This window comes from Tachypleus tridentatus, chromosome 7 (assembly GCF_004210375.1).
Source record: "Tachypleus tridentatus isolate NWPU-2018 chromosome 7, ASM421037v1, whole genome shotgun sequence".
Lineage (NCBI taxonomy): Eukaryota > Metazoa > Arthropoda > Merostomata > Xiphosura > Limulidae > Tachypleus > Tachypleus tridentatus.
The window spans coordinates 56883764-56904685 of NC_134831.1; the positions used below are offsets into that span (position 1 = coordinate 56883764).

The 20922-nt window shown below is 31.4% G+C and overlaps 1 protein-coding gene and 1 long non-coding RNA gene across 3 annotated transcripts; one reads left to right on the forward strand and one right to left on the reverse strand.

Moving 5' to 3' along the window:
* Positions 1–2409: 2409 nt before the first annotated feature.
* Positions 2410–9042, reverse strand: LOC143255727 (uncharacterized). 2 transcript variants are annotated; one of them, XM_076511862.1, is made up of 4 exons: positions 8888–9042; positions 6327–6545; positions 3683–4493; positions 2410–3286 (listed from the first exon to the last, which is right to left on the reverse strand). In XM_076511862.1, the coding sequence occupies exons 1-4, from the start codon at positions 8936–8938 to the stop codon at positions 2970–2972; spliced, it is 1398 nt and encodes a 465-aa protein (XP_076367977.1). In that variant the 5' UTR covers positions 8939–9042; the 3' UTR covers positions 2410–2969. The 2 variants fall into 2 exon arrangements, with proteins under 2 accessions (XP_076367977.1, XP_076367978.1); XM_076511863.1 differs by lacking the exon at positions 8888–9042 and adding an exon at positions 8504–8577.
* On the forward strand, positions 7128–9844 carry LOC143255728 (uncharacterized). The gene is made up of 2 exons (XR_013030803.1): positions 7128–7425; positions 8890–9844. It is a non-coding gene; the product is annotated as an uncharacterized LOC143255728 (long non-coding RNA).
* The last annotated feature ends 11078 nt before the right edge of the window (positions 9845–20922 follow it).

Below are 20922 nucleotides of genomic sequence, written 5' to 3' on the forward strand. Positions count from 1 at the left end.
CATCCTTAGATAAAAACACATTAATGGAAGCAGTTGAGATAGACCTTCACAAAACAGTATGTGAGCTCGCAGAAAAGCTAGGCACAAGTATTACCAACCACCTGAGTGCGATTGGAAAGACAAAAAAGTTAAATAACTGTGTTCTGCATGAGCTGACTGTAGATCAACAAAGTCGGTGTTATGAGACCTGTCAAGAATGACGTTCCAAAAATTGAACGAATTAGAAATCGAGGTTCTGTCTCATCCATCTTATTCCTCAAACTTTTCCTCTACGTATTTTCAATTTTCCAAGCACATTTTGAACAATAAACGCTTTCAAAACCAGGTAGCTGCAGAATAAGCTTTCCGGGAGTTCATTGTCCATAGAAACTTATTTCTACAGCAGAGGCATAAACAGTATCTTTACACTTTGGCGAAAGTGTGAAGCAAATGGTGATTACTTCGATTAAAGCATGTTGTACAATACTGGTTTATACTTTTCCAAACTTCGCAATTCAAAAGCGTCATTTATTTCTTGACAACCTGACATTTTATACTTGTCTTTATTCGGCGATTAGTTGATTTTATTAAATACTATACATACAATGAAATATATAAATCTAAGACACGCACACACACATACATACATATATATTAACAATTCACTCAATAATGTATATAATCTCGATATATTTTAACACTGTAAGAATTAATTTTTCAAAAGCTTTCCCTTTTTCTAACCAGAACGTAAAATATATTTTACAATAGATTAAATATTATTTTCTAATTTGATATTTTATTAACGACTTTTATTTTGACATTTAACTCTTTTTCGTTTGTTTTTAATTTCGCGTAAAGCGTCACGAGAGTTATCTGCGTTAGCAGTCCCTGATTTAGCAATGTAAAACTAGAGGAACGGCAGATAATCATCACCACCCACCACTAACTCTTTTACCAACAAATAATGCGATTTACTATCACATTATAACGTCCCCTACTGCTGAAAGGGCGAGAATGTCTAAACTAAAACTCTTAGAGCCAGCCCTTATCCCTCGTATACCTATCAAGTTTCTCTTTAACTCACTTAAACGTATTGCTTGTATATGAGAAAGTAACCCATTTCAAATGCCAACCACCCTGTTAGAAAAATAAAACTATCTTAAAGATGATTCCTACCTTGCCAAAATTTGTGTTCCCTATTTATACTGTTGAACATGAAATATAAATGATGCACTACCATTATCAATTCCCTTTATATGCTGAAACACCTCAATCATAACCTCCCTAACTATTCCTTTTTATTTTTCCAACGGAAAACAATTTCATCCTCTCCTCATATGACAACTCCTCTGTGTGAGACATTCTAGTAACTCTTCCCTGAGCTTTTTCCAACACTTCATTGTCTTTCCTGAGGTAAGGAGCTCAAGACTAAAGCACAATACTCAAAATGTGGTATGAAATTATAACCTCTCAAGAGTTGTATTCAACATTTCTATAGATGCAACCTTAAATCTTATTTTCCCCTACCACTAACAACAGCACACTGCTTGGAGGGTCTTACATACTTTTTATTAATCAAGATTGCTTTCCTTTGTAACAGTGAAGGGTTATTACCCTCCAAATTATGCATGTTAAAATTATGATAATCCACATGCATTTATTACAATTAAATTCCATCTGCCATTTATTTGCTCAATTCATTAAATGATCCAAATCCTTTTGTAAATCCATTAGCATCTTCACAACTAACAACACCCAAGACTTTAATATCATCTGCAAATTCGAGTAATTTATTGATTATTCCTTCATATATAACGTTCATGTAAATCAAAAAGAGCAAAGGTCCTAAGACAGAGCCCTGAGGTACGCTATTTGTGATATTCATCCAGGTTGACAGAACTACATTGTAACAACTTTGTTCTTCCATCTAGATACTCTTGTAGATAAAAGTGTACATAGAGATATTCATTATTTCCTTTTGTGACCAAAATGCTCTCTTAACATGTGTTATTCGACTGAAACCAATGCTATTATCATTTTTGAATTTCTTAAATTGAGACTCAAATTGAACAAATCAATGGGAAAGTTCACTGTATTCATGAGCACCCCAAAAGTTAAATTATCTTACCATGTTTGCAATGAAAAGAGCACTTGAAACATTCTAAAATTTAGCACACAAAATAATACTACTGTTTAGAGGGCACAGTATAATTGGTCACAGGTAATAAGAGTAATAACAAATATGAAAAATGCCAATGGATACAACATGTTAGTATGTGTAATGGAAACTTAAACCTGTTAATTACATTTATTATGAATCCCATTTATTATAAAACATCCGATAGTTGAACTGGCCTTACTTTTGATTTGTTGCTTATGGTTTCTTCATGCATGAATACACAACACAATAAAAACTACAAAACTCGAAACTTTTCCAGTTTTCATTTATTCCATATGTAAGAAACAAATCACATATTTACACAATTTGACTTAGTTAAGTTATAATATCTTATAAATAAATATTTGTAAATCAAGTGTTTTTAACAGAACAGCTGGAAATGCCACCCAAGAAATTGTCCAACCATGTAGTAGAAAAATTCTAATATTAAATAATGTTAAAGATTTACAGTAATGTTCAAAACTAGCATTATGGTAAAAAAATGTCATTTGAAAAAAAATCTCATCTGTTTAACAGGTACAGAGATAAAATGCATATTTCTGAGATCTATAAGAAAAATATTTTGCTTCTAAAGCATGAATTGACCAAGAACACTTATCTCCAATAAAGAAATATATTTTCTTGTATAAGAACAATTACGTTTTTTAAAAACTTGTTCTTTTGATAGTGATATTAACTAAGTTACCTTTAATCAGGTCTTTTCAAATACCTTGTATCAATTAAACTATACAATTCTAGTGATATATTTATTTCTGTAACATTATTAATACATTGAATCACAGCCAAAATTCCAGAAATCATTCAGGAAAATCTATGTAGTTGCTGGAAAAAGTACTTGGAGTGTAGCAGCTCCCATTCCATTTCCAATTCCTAAAATACCACATTTTGATCCATCTACACTAGATCTACTATTGGCAGAATGCTGACCAACCCAAAGTCCAACTCGCTTCCCACTGGAATGTCGCTTTATATGCTTAGCAAGGTGATCACTCCTCATGAATCTTCGATCACAAACAGGACAAGCAAATTTCTTCTCACCAGTATGTGTGCGCTTGTGACGTGAAAGTTCATCTGATCTCGAAAACTTTCGGTTACACCCTTCCCAAGTACAAGCAAATGGTTTCTCTCCTGTAAAACAAAAAGAGATGTTATACAAGGAATGAGTTCTACTAAACTAACAAAAAGCAATATTAATTAAATAACGATACTGAATTATTTCTTCAGAGCATATGGAATACAAATAAGGTAAGTATAGTCTCAATCAAGACTATTCTAATCTCAAACAACAAAAACTATCTTCATTGATGAATTCAAAAGATTACTTTAAAAAAAATTATATGTGTGTGTGTGTGTGTGTGTGTATTTATTGTATAAATTAATGTTTTACTGGACAGAATCTAAATTTTTTTATGTTTAGATATATAATGGCAGATACAAACTTCAACTAAATATTTATCCAATCTCCTTTTTCCTGTTGAAAATTAATTAAAACAGTAAATCTGTAGAACTATGTAGATGTATTACCTGTATGAGTTCTGATGTGAGCTTTCAAATGGGAACTCTTGAAATAAGTTTTTGAACAACTAGGAAAGGAACAATGATAAGCTCTTCGTCTTGTATCTGCTACAAAATCTGACTTATCACATGATGAAAAAACTACAGATGCAGGAGAGAGAATTCTTGGTTTTGTAAAAAGTCCATCGGCAGAACTACAGGTCATTGCTGTTCCAGATAATCCAAATGAAGTTCCTGTGACCATAAGCTGAAGCACTCCTCCATTTGCTCCTGTTATGGGTATCAAGGTTGTAGGGCTAACAGTCATGTTAGTAGACGATGAACATTGAGAAACAATATAAGATTTAGCAGAAATGTCTTGCTGTTTACTGCTACTTGTAACTAATGGAGTGACAGTGGAAAATAATGGAATAACTGTATTGGGAGTAATCTTTGGAGCAATAGCAATGGGCTTAGCAGTAGATTGTAAAATAGTTTTGCCAAATGTAGACTGCTGTGATGAGTTGTTAGAACTAAGTGGAAGAACTGTTGTAACTGGGGTATTCTGAAATGTTACAGAACTAGAAATTACAGGATTCTGGGCAGTGGTTGTGAGAGGTAGGTTAACAGAATGACAAACAACTGATTTTTTAATAGGAAACATATTACTTTCATTACAGGAAGGGAGATGCATTAAGTTATCAGCATTAAGCGTTCTTATATTTTCACAGTCACTCTGTTCTGATAAATGTTGTGTCCGTGGAGCCCTCCTAATGACTGACACTGGCATGCCTGTTACATGTGAACTTGGAGTTTGTGGAGGAGATGGAGTCAGAAGTACCTGTAAAAAATTTCAATAAATGAGAAATAAAAGTGCCCTATGTATAAAATCAAGCCATTTATTTTATCTAGCCATAAAAGCTTTAAATCTTAGAAAATGTATTGTCATAAAAAACTTGCTCACATTATGTACTAATTATTATATCATGATGACAGTCAGCTAAGAACCAATGTTTGAACAGAAATATTATTTTTACAGCACCACAAAGTGATGAAAATCAGTGGTAAATTCAGCTTTAAGGGGAATATATATTAATTAAAAATTATACTTAGCTAAAACATTTACTGGTATTCTCAATTACTAACCATATTTACTTATACATTAAGGTTCCCTGATAGTCATGGCATTAAGTTTAACCAAATTAGAATCACTAGGCTATAATATTAGAACAAACACTACCACTAGGTAATGTAAATAGAGCACTGAATTTGAGAAATTCAACAGTTTCAAATTCTCTTCTGCAATAAAAACAGAGTTGTGTGACAGTGTTTATAAGTAAGACCCACTCATCCCATATTTTAAATATTGCATCAAAAGAATTGTTACCATATTTCATTACTTTACTTACAGAAAATTCACGTTTTTAAATAATGAGTATTTTATTCATTTTCAAGTACAATTTCCTAGTGTCTCATTGTCAGAATAGCACTGAGAAATATTAAATATCAGCAATATATAAATTGTGAGGCATCAAAATACCCTTGGGCTAATCATGAATGACCTTATTCACAACCTCCTTCAATAAGCACAAAAGTAACCACTATATACAGCTTCTATTTCCCAAACTTTAAACTCCTATAAAATTGTGACTTCTTCCATTCTAGATGATAAATCTGATCCAAATTTAACATTTTAAAGAAAAAAAAAGAATTGTTTGAACTAGAGATGTGTTTGATCTTTTCAAATTTTAAACCTACAACCTCTTACCCTACCGCTCCAAAATTTTACATTAAAAAAGTTGATGGTTCAGTCTTATAAGCTCCCTTTAAAACTTTCAATACTTCAATTATATATTATTCCTGACCATCCTCTTATCAAGAGAGAACAAGCTAAGAAATCTCTAATGAAAAACCACCTATTCCTACAATCAATCTTACTGGCACTCTTCTACACCCTCTCCAATAACTCAGTAGTCTTCCTAAAATAATATTAATCACACATTCCCATTAATCTGACTAAATTCACACTAACTTTTAGACTCAGAAAATATAACTTGTTCACCAATCCAAAAATTGCATACAAACGTGATAATGACAGCATGTGTTGTGCAATACAAGATAATTTTCTCTGTAGTTTCACAAGTTCCCCTGATAAAGGTGGCCAACAAAAGCAACTTGCACTGTAAAGTGGCTACGTGCCATACATGTTTGAACATTAATACTTCTATTTTGTGTAAAAGGAAAATAGCCTACCCAACCCCACAAAATCCACTTTTAAGTGACCAAACACAATTGAAAGGAAAACTTTTGGCAGTATATTAAAGTGATTTTTTAAGGGTAACAGATCAAGCTCTTTATCAAAGTTGTTTTTTTTAAAACTGGAATACTAGAAATAGTGGCAACCCTCTATAGCCCACCCAAACCCCTGAATTTGGTTTCATTGATTCACAAGCTAAATGTTCAACCATAACAACTTTTGAATACTAAATTTAATTTATACACCACAAAAAACAAAATACTTAGGTTTGTACACATACACATGTATGTTTTGACTGCTTATAAACTTATAATTATCATAAGATAAAATATAAATTACCTTACACAGTAAAGAATTAAAATAGTGAAGAAATGCCAAGTTTACTATGGAAAAACTTTTGATAAATGCACAACGTACCTTATCATGTTCAGAGCCATTTTTGTTTTCCTGAGTAATTTCTTCTGATTCATCCTCAGAGTTTGGGGGTGTCATCTCTATATGCCTATGACAGAAAAAGTCCATACTATCTTGGAGGCCACTGTCATGCTGTGGAAAAGTCTGTTGACTTATGGACAATAGTGTTTGTACTGCATCAAAATCACATCTCTCTTGTACCATTCCATGATGAACGTTCTCCTGTAATGTTAAGTTTCAAACGACCTTTAAATTTTAATAAATTTACTTCACCTGTTTATCTAATTGATATCTACTATCATAGTTATAAAAGAATTAATTTCATGTTTCATATTCTCTAATTAAACTTTAGAATTTTCAATGTCGATTGTTAACAATTTAAAAAAATACAATGCTATCATTTTTTCATCTAGTCAAATGGGCAAAGGTTACTTTCTAGGAAAATACCGATAATATTAAAAAATTGAAAAATGCATCTAAAAGTTATCATAAAGTATTCCATTTTTTAAATAAACATTTTCAAAATTAATTTGTCCTAAGAATGTCTCACTTCAATATCAACATGTTTAAGTTTTACACACACAAACAGTTATTTACATACCAGACTGCATTTTGAAACAAATCTGACCTTATTGTTTCACCATGCTAAATCAACTTAAGGAAAACATTTGAGATGATAAACTAAAACAAAGGTCATTTTACAAACACTTATAAAACTGTTTACTTTCTCAAGAATCACTAATCAATACTAAACTTATATACAAAAACAAAGTTCAGTCTCACTTTAATCACTATCCTACTGTTACTACATCTTCAATTCTCTTGTTAATTGGCCAGGAAGAACTATATACTTCTCCAAACAAAGAAGTCATGAGTAGTTAGTCAAAGTTCATATCCTGACTATCATACTAAATTCCAATTCCAACTTGAATGTACTCCTGAATTGGGGTCTGAACATGTGACTAACTAATAACCAAACTTAATTTCAAGTCTTCTGTGAAGGTGCAAGCTATGCAAATTTCATCTAGAGAATCTTTAAAACAGATGGCAAAACACGGCAGAATTTGTATATAACAGAATCCTATGAGGTCCAACTTACATTGTAAGTATTGCCTATTGGTAACTTTTGGTTTTGAACTAACTTGTCTATCATTTGGCACTTTTAATTGTCTTTGAACATATAAAAATTTTAAAACTTTATTAAATCCTTATATAATAAAAAATTGCATTTATGATAAGCTACTCATTATTACAATTTGTTATAACTGCTACTTAGCATCAACATGGGAACCTTGAAATACATTTTCACTAGAAACAATGCAAAAACAATAGTAACAATATTGACAATAAGGTAGAATATATCACATAAGAATATTTTTTAAAATTTACTTTGAGAACATACAAATTAAGTGTCACATTGAGTATTGTTTTTAAATTTAATCAAATTTTCAGGAAATCGTCAATTCCCCACTTTATACACTTTTGAGGTTCCAGCCTCTACTTCACTCATACTTGCACTAATTCTCAGCACAATATTCTGAATTTTCATATTATATGATTCTGTATCTCAGACATACAAGTTATAAGACACTACAAAATAGTAATATTTTGTGTAGAGTTAAAAACTGTTTAGAATTTTGTATTTTATTAAAATTATGTCATATATAAAATTAATTTGAAACAAACATTTAACATCAAGTCTATTTCAATTTATATATCTATTCTTAAAATAAGTTAACATTAAGAGTTAGTAAGTCTACTTTTATATTTAACCAATTAACTAAGTTTCATCAGAATCTTTTTAAATATTCCATCCATTTAAAATAAACATAAAATTTAAACCAAGTACACGTCAGCAGAGATAAGTTTAAATTCTTAACAATCATTTTCACTTAACCAAATTGTATGTGTCAACAAATTCGTACCAAAAGTTGTCGTTTATAATATTTTACACGTACTGATGTGTAATAAATTTGTAGAACAGTTTTAAACATACAGTTAGTAACTTGTATACAAGACACCTCAATTAAAATTTAACTTTGGATTATAAATATTTTATAGTTTTATTCAAATTACATTGTGTTACTTGTAAAATAATAGTTATCATTTCATCCACTTTATATTTTTCTTACATTAATAGTATACAAAAATAATAAACGCTAACATGAAGTACAACCTACAAACGACAGTTCACGTGCACACCACATGTACAGCACAATTCCCAAAACGCATGCTCAATGTATGGTTCCCTCCTTAGTGATAGATTTTAAACAAGTACTGGCACATTTGTTTGTAACGACAAGCGAGGTTAAAATTATAACTTAATAAGAAAAAAATTCGGGTAACAAATTTAAGAAAATCACATAAATTGTGACAAGCCAAAGCTATTTTATTTGCCCTTATCATTTTTTAATGAAATAATTTCAAAACGCTATTCATCACGTATGATGTAGCAAACAAGAGAAAATTCTCACATGCTTCTTATCAATAAGTTGTAGCTCACGATAAAATGGATATAATAATTAATATACATGTTAATAAGCTACTTCGTTCCCGATACTTACAGAGAACGAATGTGGAGGAGTACATGATGGAGAAATTGAAAGGCTAGACATCTTTAAAGCTGCAACATTCACTTCTGTATTTTATTTCACATAAAAGTTTCTACACCCCTCGAAATGAGTTTTTATTGAAGAGAGAAAAGGCGTGCCCATTGCTTCAAACAAATTGCTGTATGGTAGAATTGTTTGCCCATCAAGCATCAAATAAGATTCGAGGGACAGTCAACGGAGCCAATCAACATTAAGTGTTCATGTGATCGGTGCGTGAAACTAAGTCTGCTGAGCACGTGCATCGTCTATGACAAGAGCATGAGTAACCATGCGACTCTGTTTTGCTGTGGGTTATACACGTATCGTTTATGTTGGTTTATGTCGAAATACATGCTTGACGGATATTGTTCGAAATTTTACAAAACAATTCACATTGGAAACACTTGTTAGTATTTTAAACAGCTACTAGTTTGTTTACTTGTTACCACAAAAATATGGTCACGATTATGTTGTGATATCAACATTAAATTTTCGAGTATGTGTTACATTAATATATTATACGTCATAAGATATTAAAGAAAGAATAATAATAACGTGTAAGAATGGCGATTGTCAGAGTTTAACATATGAGAAAGCTTATGAGGTGTTTAAAATTAGTAACAAACTAAATATTCTACTTTCGCCTTCTTAAACCATCTTCATCTGAAAACATTCCACAGTATTAGGAGAGGGACTGATTGAACTTTATGTTACAATAAACGTTTAGTTGAGGCAGTCGGTTTAAAATAGTTACCAGATACACAGATTCGTTTCCTCTATTGGTAACTGTAGATTATTTTTCAAAATATACGACGTGTAAGGCTTCTCATTAAAATGCAATTTTTATATATTTTATCTCAGATCATTTTACTTAGAGAAGTTAATGAACATGTACAAGATTTTGAATCTTCATAAATTGTCCACCCACGTGCTTGATTTGTAATTGTTGTTTTAAACGAAAACCGTCAGCAACTGAGAGCCCTGATCATAATTTTATTTATTTCCAAGAAGTTATTAAAGTGTTCTTTAAAATCTTCCGATTACTCGTTTAATACATGCAGCATCTGTATGAGAAACTGACAAAATAGAGAATTCCATCATTAAGTTTGGATTATAAATATACCACAGATTAGTGTTGTATGAGTAAAAATAAAGACACTACTTAAGGTATTATAAAATAACAGCGAGTAAGCGATTCACACTCCGTTACTGAAAAATTACGTTTTCAATTCACTGCGATTCCTCGTCTTATTTCAAGTGTTTTAGCCTTATGTGTTAATTCACTTATATAATTGTTACCTAAAAAAAATTCGTTAATTCGTTTCACTAGATATCACGATGCTTACGTTTTATTTGGTTAATTGAAAATTATACGAATTTGCAAAATATTACGGAGTTCAATGAAATGTTAAAAATTGTGTGGTTGATATAATACACAGCATTTTTTGTAAAATAATAGATATAATTTATTGATATCAGTATGCCAGGCATGGCGTCATTTCACCCTCTAGGTACTATCAACAAATTAAGCTGTAAAGAACCATGATTTATGGAACTAGTCAGATAAGCGATTTTCTTTTGGAGACATAAATTGTTAGACTATAAAAAAATGAATACACTAATCCATACAAAAAATAAATAATGTTTAATGACAAAGTCTGCATTAATTCTATCCATTTGTATTTAGGACAGTTACTCAAGTGTTCCATGACTTTTTGTTTACCAAAAGTTTTATCTTTTTTCCATTACAACAGTAACTAATGGCTTATTGTGCAGCTTTGAGCTTGACAATAAACAAATAATTAAGGCAGATTATGGTGTAAGCTTGAAACAGTTCCATTTTTTAGTATTTTTATGATTTATAAAGATTGTACTTCAATGAAAATAGCATTTATGTGTTTTGTCGTCTTGCAACAATTTTTAATTTGTTCATTGTGACAAAAGCGAAGCCCTAACGTCAATATAGTGCACAGGTTCTTGTGGGCGTACAGCATCGACTCGCCATCTTTATGACGTAGGTGATAGTGACATCACGAATTATTTTCGGCAAACACGAATGTCCTTGTTGCAGCGGCACACCTTCCAAACAGTTGTGAACGGGTCATACTGGTCCCACTCACATATTTGGTTGTTGATACACGTATCCTGTTGAATAAAACACACGACATTACAGTATGTGATAAAACTCGTAGATAACCGTAATAAGTTATAGTTACAATGAACTTAAACCATGCTGTTACGAGTAGCCAACAAGGAACAAAGCATTAGTAACAACCATATTGTAACTTCGTTTTCTGAATTGTCTTGCGTGAATTACTACGGTTGCTATTCTCACTTATTTTGTTTCCAGCACTTTAAGAAATAGTAAATTAAATGAATAAAGAAATATGATAACCTGTACTATATTCTCGGATTTTATGACTATTTACTCCTGCACACGTATGGGCACGGGCGTCTCGCGGAATTTATTCCAGACGAGGACAAGCCTTGGAGTTTAAATGCGAGTTTCTGGCTGATTATAACTTTTCTAACTAATTATGTCATTTATATTTAGATTGTATTCTTATACATTTTAAAAACAAAATATTAATATAGATTTTTTTCTGAAATTCCAGGAGGGCAAATGTTTCCCTAGCTCTATCCTGCGAACGCCTATATATATGTAAGATTTCGTAATTTTATAACAAAGGTATGTGTTTTTTCGACAAAAAAATCAAGTACACACAGTGTAAAAATTTTCAAATTTCATAAACAGTAAGAAAATTAAAACAAACAATGTCGAGTTAGATTTGATTGCAATTTGCGCACGTTGTAGAAAATAAAAAACAGGAAGCATCATTCGATGTGCCATAACGTATGAATCAGACAAGTAAGCTAACACACTGTATGTGTGTTTTCAAATTTATCATCCTTAGCACTAGATATATTAATGAATGGTTGATTATTATTCTTTGTACTTACAAAACTGTCATAACGTTTTTTGGGTTCCGAAGCAAATCCATGGCACTCCGCTTTCCATTATATGGGAATCAGTCCAAAGTGTCCAACCTGCTTGTGCCCATTTCCAACACTCATTTGGTAATTTTGTACTTTTCATTATATTTTGGGAGAGTGGAACTAATATCTTTTTGCCTTCCGTGAAATAAGGACACATTAATATTTTCTTATGTGAGTCCCCTAACAGAGTTTGTATATTTTCGCCTACGTAAAAGAGACTCTTTCCAAGTTATTTTCTTATGTAGTAGATAGGACCTCCGACATGTTATGTTTCGCTCCTGTAAGAGACACCCGTAATAGAGAGTGGGACCTTTAAAGCTCTCTTATTGACATGGTTCAGGGAAAATTACCATCTACCACCTCTTGTAGTGGCCCCATGTACTAAGAGTGTACTAATATTAAGTTGGTCCACAGACATACCTCTGTGCCACTGTGGGTGTGTGTGGCAATTTTGTTTTAATATTTACTTTTAAATTAAGAAATTAATTAAAATGCAATATTAATATTTGATTAAAAATCTACAATCTTGTAACAAACTTACTGACATACATTCATAAAACAGTAGTTCAATAGAATCTGAATGCAACTCTACAAATATGATGACATACCCTCTGAGTCCTATCCGTAGCAAAAAGGATATAGGATAAAAGTGGAACATTGTGTGTAAAATTTCTAACAACAGATACTGTGCATTATGGTTCAACAGAAAAGAAGTGCCACAGCCAACCTCAAAAAGGAGGAATATCAACTACACTTAGAAGTGGCAAAAGAAAACTATGACGAGCCTTGGATTGAAGGAGGAAGGTTTGCTTGGAAAAACAATGAGATATATTGATAAATATAAGTTAGATCAGAAGTATAAGAAATAAAAAGAAAGAAGTAATCCAATTGGATAATTTACTTACAAGATATTTGAAATTATGGGAAAACTCTAAAATAATAAGTCAGATCTACTTCTCAATAACAGCCAGCTGGGGGTATTTAATAAAGGTTTAGAGCATTATAAAGGAAGAATGAAGAGTGATATAGAAATTAATCTAGGTAAAGTAAGAGATGAGAACTATAAAAACGTAATTAGAGCTGAATGTCATAGACTTGTAAGGAATTTCAACCGTGTGTGAAGAAAACAAAATATAGGTATATAAAAGCCATAAAATCATATAAAGCGATAATAAAGAAAATGTATTTCTAAAGCAGATAAAGGAGGGCAAGCTGTGGCACTTAATAAAAGTGATTATGTTAAAGGCATGGGATGAAAATACTTATTAAAAACTACAAATAAATACATTAAATTGGTAAAAATCAAGAGTTATAAACTATTTAGCTTTAACAAGGTGAGAGAAGACTAGAATTATTCCAACTATTTTTATTACTTCCAGATTTGATGCACTTCAAAAATACATAAGATGAATAATAGTTTTTGTGTGATAGGTACATCATCATATCAGATATCCAAATATATATTGCACAAAAATATTCTTGTTTGAGAAATAAAAATAAATATATAGTTAAAAATTCTTTAAAATTTGTAAAAGAAAATCAAAAATGAAAAATTAAATAAGGAAGTTTGTTAGTGTTATTTGATGTAGTGTTATTATTATTAGTAGAAGATGTAATTATGTATTTCAAAAATACATTGTTACAAAATTAAATTTGAGCTGTTGAAATAATATATATAATTAATCTAGCTAGCATGTGGCTAAAAGTAATGTTTGTAGGTAAAGTACGTTTTTTTATAAAGACAATGAAGGATTAGCAATGGGATCCTCATTTTCACTGTTGTTAGGTGACTTATATATGAATGAATCTGAAACTAAAGGCATAGATGGTGCAAAATATAAGTTTGATATTTGGATGAGGTATGTGAATGACGCATTATTTTTGTGGAGCTATGGTAATAAGGCATTAACAGAGTTTGAAGGTTATTTAAATAGCAATGTTCTTTCTATACAATTCTTCTGTGAAATTGAGAAAAATAACAGTACGACGTTTTTAGATGTAGTGATAGAATGGAATAAACAACGGAATTTAGGAACATCTGTTTATCAGGCATCTTTTTCTGTTCTTATGTCACCACATCAGAAATCATGTCATTCTGAAATACAAAACAAAAATCACTGCATTTCATATACATGTTCAATGGATTTTGTAGAGATGTACAAAACAATAAGTCTTGAGAGATGAATTGTTACTAATGAAATATATAGCACTGCAAGACATGTTTAGAATTTCGCAGAAAGCTACACGTCCCTATTTTAGCAGTGAAAGACTAGAAGGAAGGCAGCTAGTCATCATCACCCACCATCAGCTCTTGAGCTACTCTTTAACAAGGAATAGTGGGATTAACCGTAACATTGTTACGCCCCCAAAACAGAAAAGGTGAGCATGTTTGGTGGGACGGTGAATGGAACTAGCGACTAGCAGAATGCGAGTATATCACTCTAACCACCTAGCCATGTGCATTGAAAAAGGACTTAACACAGTTATCATAGATAGAGCAGTTAACAAATTCACTAACGTTGTGATGAACCAAAGAATTACCTTAAAACCTAGTTATAACAAAATTAAAAAGGAATGTTTAGTATTGCCATATGTTTCAAGGTTAACTTCTAGCTCATTTATAGTGCCTAAACAAACAACAGATATTTTACTCTATAGTTAAATTGTTAAATAAGATAAAACAAATTTTACATAATATTAAAAATAATATACAGTTAACAAAAAAAGTTTGAATTTACAAAGTTGAATGTGAATGTGGAAGCGTTTATATTGGATAGAAAACGTTATTTGAAATATCGTTTTCTAGAATATAAGAGATGTCTAAAAAATAAAAGACCTGAAAATTAAGCCATAGTTGAACATGTACAAAAATAAAACACCAAATATTATTAAAAACAGTATTATTGGCTCAACCTAAAGGTATTAGAGCAGATAATATTCATGAATATTTAGAAATAATAAAGTTTTAAAAAAGATCCTGAGTTATCAAATAGAGAAGAAGATCTGCCAAATACCCATCTAAGAATGTGGAGGACCTCTTCTGAAATATGGAGGACCTCTTCTGAAATTATACCCATCTAAGAATGTGGAGGACCTCTTCTGAAATTATACCCATCTTAGAATGTGGAGGACCTCTTCTGAAATATCGAGGACCTCTTCTGAAATTATACCCATCTAAGAATGTGGAGGACCTCTTCTGAAATATCGAGGACCTCTTCTGAAATTATACCCATCTAAGAATGTGGAGGACCTCTTCTGAAATTATACCCATCTTAGAATGTGGAGGACCTCTTCTGAAATTTATGCAGAAACGTAAACGTACACAGGCCATAGGATCTATCTAATATGAATAAATATGGCACCACATTTTTTGCCTTACACATTCACTTATGATGATGATGTGGTAAACGTTGAAACCACGTTTTAGAAGCCATAGAGTAACCTGAATTTAAATGTTTTAGGTTGTGTATTGATCTTAAAATTGTGGTTATATTATTTATTGTTTTTATAATATACACAAGTTTCAATAATATGGTACGTATTACCGACAGCAGGTATTCGAAAACAGAAGATGTCATGAATTTGTTTGTAGATTGAGTTATAAAATTGTGTTACATCGTACTTGTTCATAGTTTTCTAGCACTGGTATCATTGCGCTAATTAGGTTTGTTAAGTAAAATAACATAAAATATTGAATATATAAAATATAAATATTTTAATTATTTTGAAATGCATCTCTAAAAATAAAATAAACATTAAAAATGATTTTTCTTGAAGTTTCGTACAGAGTGATATTGTTGCCAATATATCAAATTAGAAATAAATTTTAAACATTTCACATCACAATCATAAAACACAATTGTATTGGTGAAGTTCATAGCATAGGCTTACGTGGAAACTTTTGTTATTTAGTTGACACTTGAAATTTGAAAACACATCTAGAGAGTGACAAGAAAACACATGCATAAGCATTAGCTCACTGCATTCATAGTAGAAAATCCCATATAAGACAAACGAAATTAAGGAGGAGAAAGGAATTCTCAGATACTTGTAGTCAATACTGAAGAATTTCGAACAGCTGGTTACTAATAAGTTTAATTGTGATGAACACATAATTCATTATGCCCTACGTTTTCTAGATATGATATTTCTACTTCCGTGTGTTTTTGTTTTCTTGGCTTAACTAGATAACACATAACAGACTTACTAGTACAAAAAGAAACTGTCCATTTTAAATATAGTATGTAATCATGAAGTACTTTTACAAATGTTTCAGATTTTAATTGTTTGACGAATGAAAATCCATGCTTTAAGTTTGAAAATCATATTCTTACGAATTTACATCTATGTGGTCATAATCTTGCAGGTTAAGTTCAATCGTTCAAAATCGTTTAATAAAACTGTCATATTTTGAATACAATAAAATAATGAAAATTTTTAGTCCCTGAGTTACTGTCAGAAACTAACTAAAAGAAAATCTCTATTACAATATGCGAACTGAAAACAAATGTATCTAACAAGAAATTTATTAAGTAAGGTTTTACACCTTGTCTGGTTACCACGTGACCTAAATATTCTACCTCTTGCGTAGAAACTGATATTTTCTTGGTCTCAGTTTAAGTTTGTTTCATTTAGTCTATCAAACACGTATCTTTATATTTTTACGTGTTCCTCAGAACTTGTAAAAATAATGACATCATTTAAATAACAGAAACAGTTAAGATATTGTAAAATAGATGATATGACATTTCAACATGGCATTGAATAACCGAAATGGCATTCTAGTAAATTGGTGCTTGTTCACAGGTAACACAAGTGTAGTTTTTGCTTTATTTTCTTCCTCTGTCTCTACCTGTCATTTTGTAAGCCTATAAACGATAACCACCCACACTTACAAAGTCTACCTAATGTTCCATGGATATTTTGTAATGGATAAATGTCTTTAGTAATGATACCACTTGTCTTCTTGAAATCTTCATAGAACCTCAAACAACCATCGTTTTCGGGATTAGGAGATGTATATGTAACACTACTACCATCTATTATTTTTGTTCACGCATCTCCTTTACAAACTCTTTTAGCTCTACCCTGTGCTCCTATGGTACTCTACAGGGTCGATGTGTAAAAGGTTTGCTATCATTTAACACAATTTTATACATTGTTTGTGCAGGTATTCTGATACAAATGTATCTCTATACACTTCTAGTAATTTTATTAATCTCTGTTCATACTTCTTTCCTACAGCTCCGAATACAGAATCCCAGTCAACCTTATTTTGTAGCATTTGTTTTAGTAGTTTCTATGTTATACTGCCCCATCACAGCTACTTTCTTTCCACTACTAGCCATTACCTATTACAATATACTTAGATAGTACTATTTTTCCTTATTTGTTTTTCAGAACTTTCATGGGCACCGTTTTTCTCTCAAGCACTCTACTAATGCAAACAGTTGTATAATTGTGCTTCTTGTATTTCTATAGATTGTATTAATAAGAAACATTTGCTTTAGCTTTAACAATAATTTGACTTTTTGCAGAATAGTTCAGTTACTTCAACTAGTATTACAGATATTCTTCCTATCAGACATTACTGTTGGGATCTATTGTTTACTTCAGGTATAATTGTAGAGTTATTTAAATGATCTTCATAGTTACTTACCTGCTTCAGTTTCTTTTTTTCTGTTTATTTCTCCTTATCTTATTATTATTTATTTTAACTTATATTATTACTACAATCAGTGTTGCTGCTAACAATATCACTAGATTTAGGGCTTTTTTGTTAATTTCACCTAATTGGATTTCTCTTCAAACACTTACTAACCTCACCATGCTGATTTTGTTACGTTTCACTATGCAGAGGGATATCACTGCTTTTGTCTTTTGACTTCTTAGCTTCGCCAATGTTAGTATTTGTCATTTGAATGCTTATTTTAGTCAATGAGAAGGTATCATTTGTTTTAACGTTCATACATAAGTCTGAAGTCATGATTCTCTCACAACTTAAGATTTCCATTTCTATGTGCAACTTACTTCTGGTAATAGGTACTTCAACGTCATAATCTCACAATAAATTCTGCCCTAAGATACCATCTGTTTCTAAATCTGTCTGTTTGCTAAAGTAAAACGAGTGTTAAAGTTCTAAATCTCCTACTTTTAGCTTTAGCTTTTAGTTATACATGCCTAGCGTCTTAATAGAACGTTCAGTTATAGAAATTAAGATAGTATTGAAAACTTCCTTCCAAGCATTATTTAATAATGGTAGACTTGTGTTTAATGATTCCACACTTAATAGAGAAGATCCAGTGTTTCTCCTAACAGCCAGAAATACATCTAATTTCATTCCATGATCTCGGCTGAAATTTCGCTTTTCTTTTTCTTTCTTTTAGCAAACACTGGTTTTCAGTTATTTTTCATGAACTTGACAAAAATCCTCGTAGGATCAAGTGCTTTTGACAAATGACTGCCTTCATTCTGGTCAGTAGCCCATGTGAATATAAGATACCTTCCAGATTGAAAATTTCACCTTTATCACCAAGTGCCTTCTTTGAGTTGAAGACTGATGTACACGACTTTACATATATTTATATATTTTCATTCTTTCTCTTGATCCTTTCAAGTTAGTTTAATGAGACCAATCGTTAATTGTAAGATTCGTATTTAAAATTACAGTGTGGTCGTTAGAATCCCCATCCTAAAATACGGCTAACGCAGATAGCTCTCGTGTAGCTTTGCACAAAATTTATAACATATCAAACCGTTCCATTGTTAAAAAATAAATAACGTTGATTTGTTGGCTGTGATTTTTGGTTATGAGACCCAGATGACCTCTTCCTCCCTCTATGGCTAAGGTTGATTGATTGGCTATCTGTGCTCTGCTCACAACAGGTATCGAAACCCAGTTTTTACCATTATGAGTCCACAGACATGCCGCTGTGCCAATGGGGGGGGAGGGTTTCATGGCTAAGATATCGATGCTGCGGGTTTATTTTAATAAAGAAAGGCGCGTACAATATTCTCCATAGATGTTGGTATCAGTAACGCCGAAAATCCAATTTCAAAACACGCAACTTATATTACTTGGTCGAACGCAAAGTCATATGTTTACGGACTTACAACGCTAGAAACCAGGCTTCAATACCCGTGATAGGCAGATTATAGATATATCTGTTGTATAATTTTGTGCTTAACTTCAAAAACAAACAAACTCATAAGAATTTTCATAATTGCGCATATAAATATACTGTTTGTTTTAGAGCAAAGCCACAATGGGTTATCTGCTGTGTCCATCGAGAGTAATTGAACCAAATATTTTAGCGTTGTAAGTTCGTAGATTTACCGCTGTCCTATGGGGAGACAAAATATACTGATAATTCTATTTTAACATATTTACCCTTTATGTATACGGCTACTGGCTTACCCAATATTAGGTGCTGTATCAGTTTTGTCCTCCTTGTTAACTGAATAATGCACGTGGTGAAACGTTGCGAGAATGAGACTTCGCTGGCTGATCTCGTGCCAATGGAGATTTGTAGCGATTCTACATTATTTCCATTAACCATTGGTAAAGAGACTTTTATGTTTGGTTAATATGTTTATTTTATACAAAGTTATTGTTAAACCATAATTTGGATCTAATTCAAAACTGCTTAATGAGGTAATTAAATTCACGCTATATATTGATACACGCATACATACATACACACACCTACACATATATAAAAGAGTTCCAGTACAATGTACGCTTCTTTCAGGTTTCCTTTTGTTAAGTAGTTACAGTTACAACACAATGTTTTACGTCATTTACGTGTTTCATTTGAATATACTTCTTACAGGTGATTTACCTCTGAGCGTCTACATTGGTTGAGAGAGATACTATTTTTAAAGGGTTGTAACGCTGTTTATCTGCCTGAAGTCTTACAATTGACAAATAAGCTATATAAGTATTTGCAGTTGTACTAATGTTTGTAATCTGAACCTTTGGTAACAGTCTGTCATGGTCTTTTCTCTCTGACGAAAAGGTGTTCACCTGAGTCAAGTTTCAATAAGTGCATGTACCTAGATCATTGAAGGGATATAGCAAGCCGACAGAGTGGACTAAAATTAACAATTAAACTTGTAATCAAAACTTTAAATTAGAAGCAGACAAAACATACACGTGCATAATTTAGAGTTTCGAAAGAAACAAAAGAAACTATAATAACTATGCCTGTAATACGATAATGTAGATACATATAATTGCTATGTATAAATCCAACTTTAATAACGAACTATAGCACATAAAATCTATTATATCTGAAGAATCTATACAGTTTCACTTAGGCTCATCTCATCTTCAATGATTATTAAGTCAATGAACCCTAAAGTTTTTAAGTTTGTTTCACTTTAAAATTAAACTTAGTTTCAGGCTATTTGAAATCTTAATACCTAATATAATACATTGGAGGCTTGTCCGAGATAAATCACAATACGTAACAGACAGAGACTTTATTCGGTGTTTTGCAACCAATAAAAAGGATACATATAGTCAAGATAACTCAGTTACTATTGCTTGAGTGCTGTCAAACCGTTACAGAGGCTAACACCTGGGCAAAGCAACCTGAGAAATCACTTGTTAATGGAACATATAAATACTTAATTACAAATATAAAAAAAAGCATCCGTTCGAGCAGTAGATATGTAAGTTGTGATGGTGTATTCAAGTTAAATTAAAGAACCGAGTTTGTTTCTTTTACTTTGTAAAAGGAGTTACTGAAGTATTAGTATAAACTGTAAAACATAAAAAACGGTTAACTTTTCTAAACTATTTTTTACCTTTTAGTGATTTTAACCATTTATTTTGTTTTTTTTTTTCTATTTGCAAACTTTAGTTGCCTTTATGTTTTTTACTTTTTATAAGATCGTAAAAACATCTATTCAATCATATAAACTTAATCATTTCTCATTCAATTTGAATTAAAAGTTGTTGTTTTGAATTTCATATATCTGTGCTAAATAATTTAGCTGTAAGACTC

Coding starts and splice junctions, on each gene's coding strand:
- LOC143255727 (XM_076511862.1), bottom strand. CDS start 8,938: ATGTCTAGCCTTTCAATTTCTCCATCATGTACTCCTCCACATTCGTTC. Junction 6,546..8,887: donor CTCCTCCACATTCGTTCTCT/GTAAGTATCGGG, acceptor TTAACATTACAG/GAGAACGTTCATCATGGAAT. Junction 4,494..6,326: donor ATGGCTCTGAACATGATAAG/GTACGTTGTGCA, acceptor AATTTTTTACAG/GTACTTCTGACTCCATCTCC.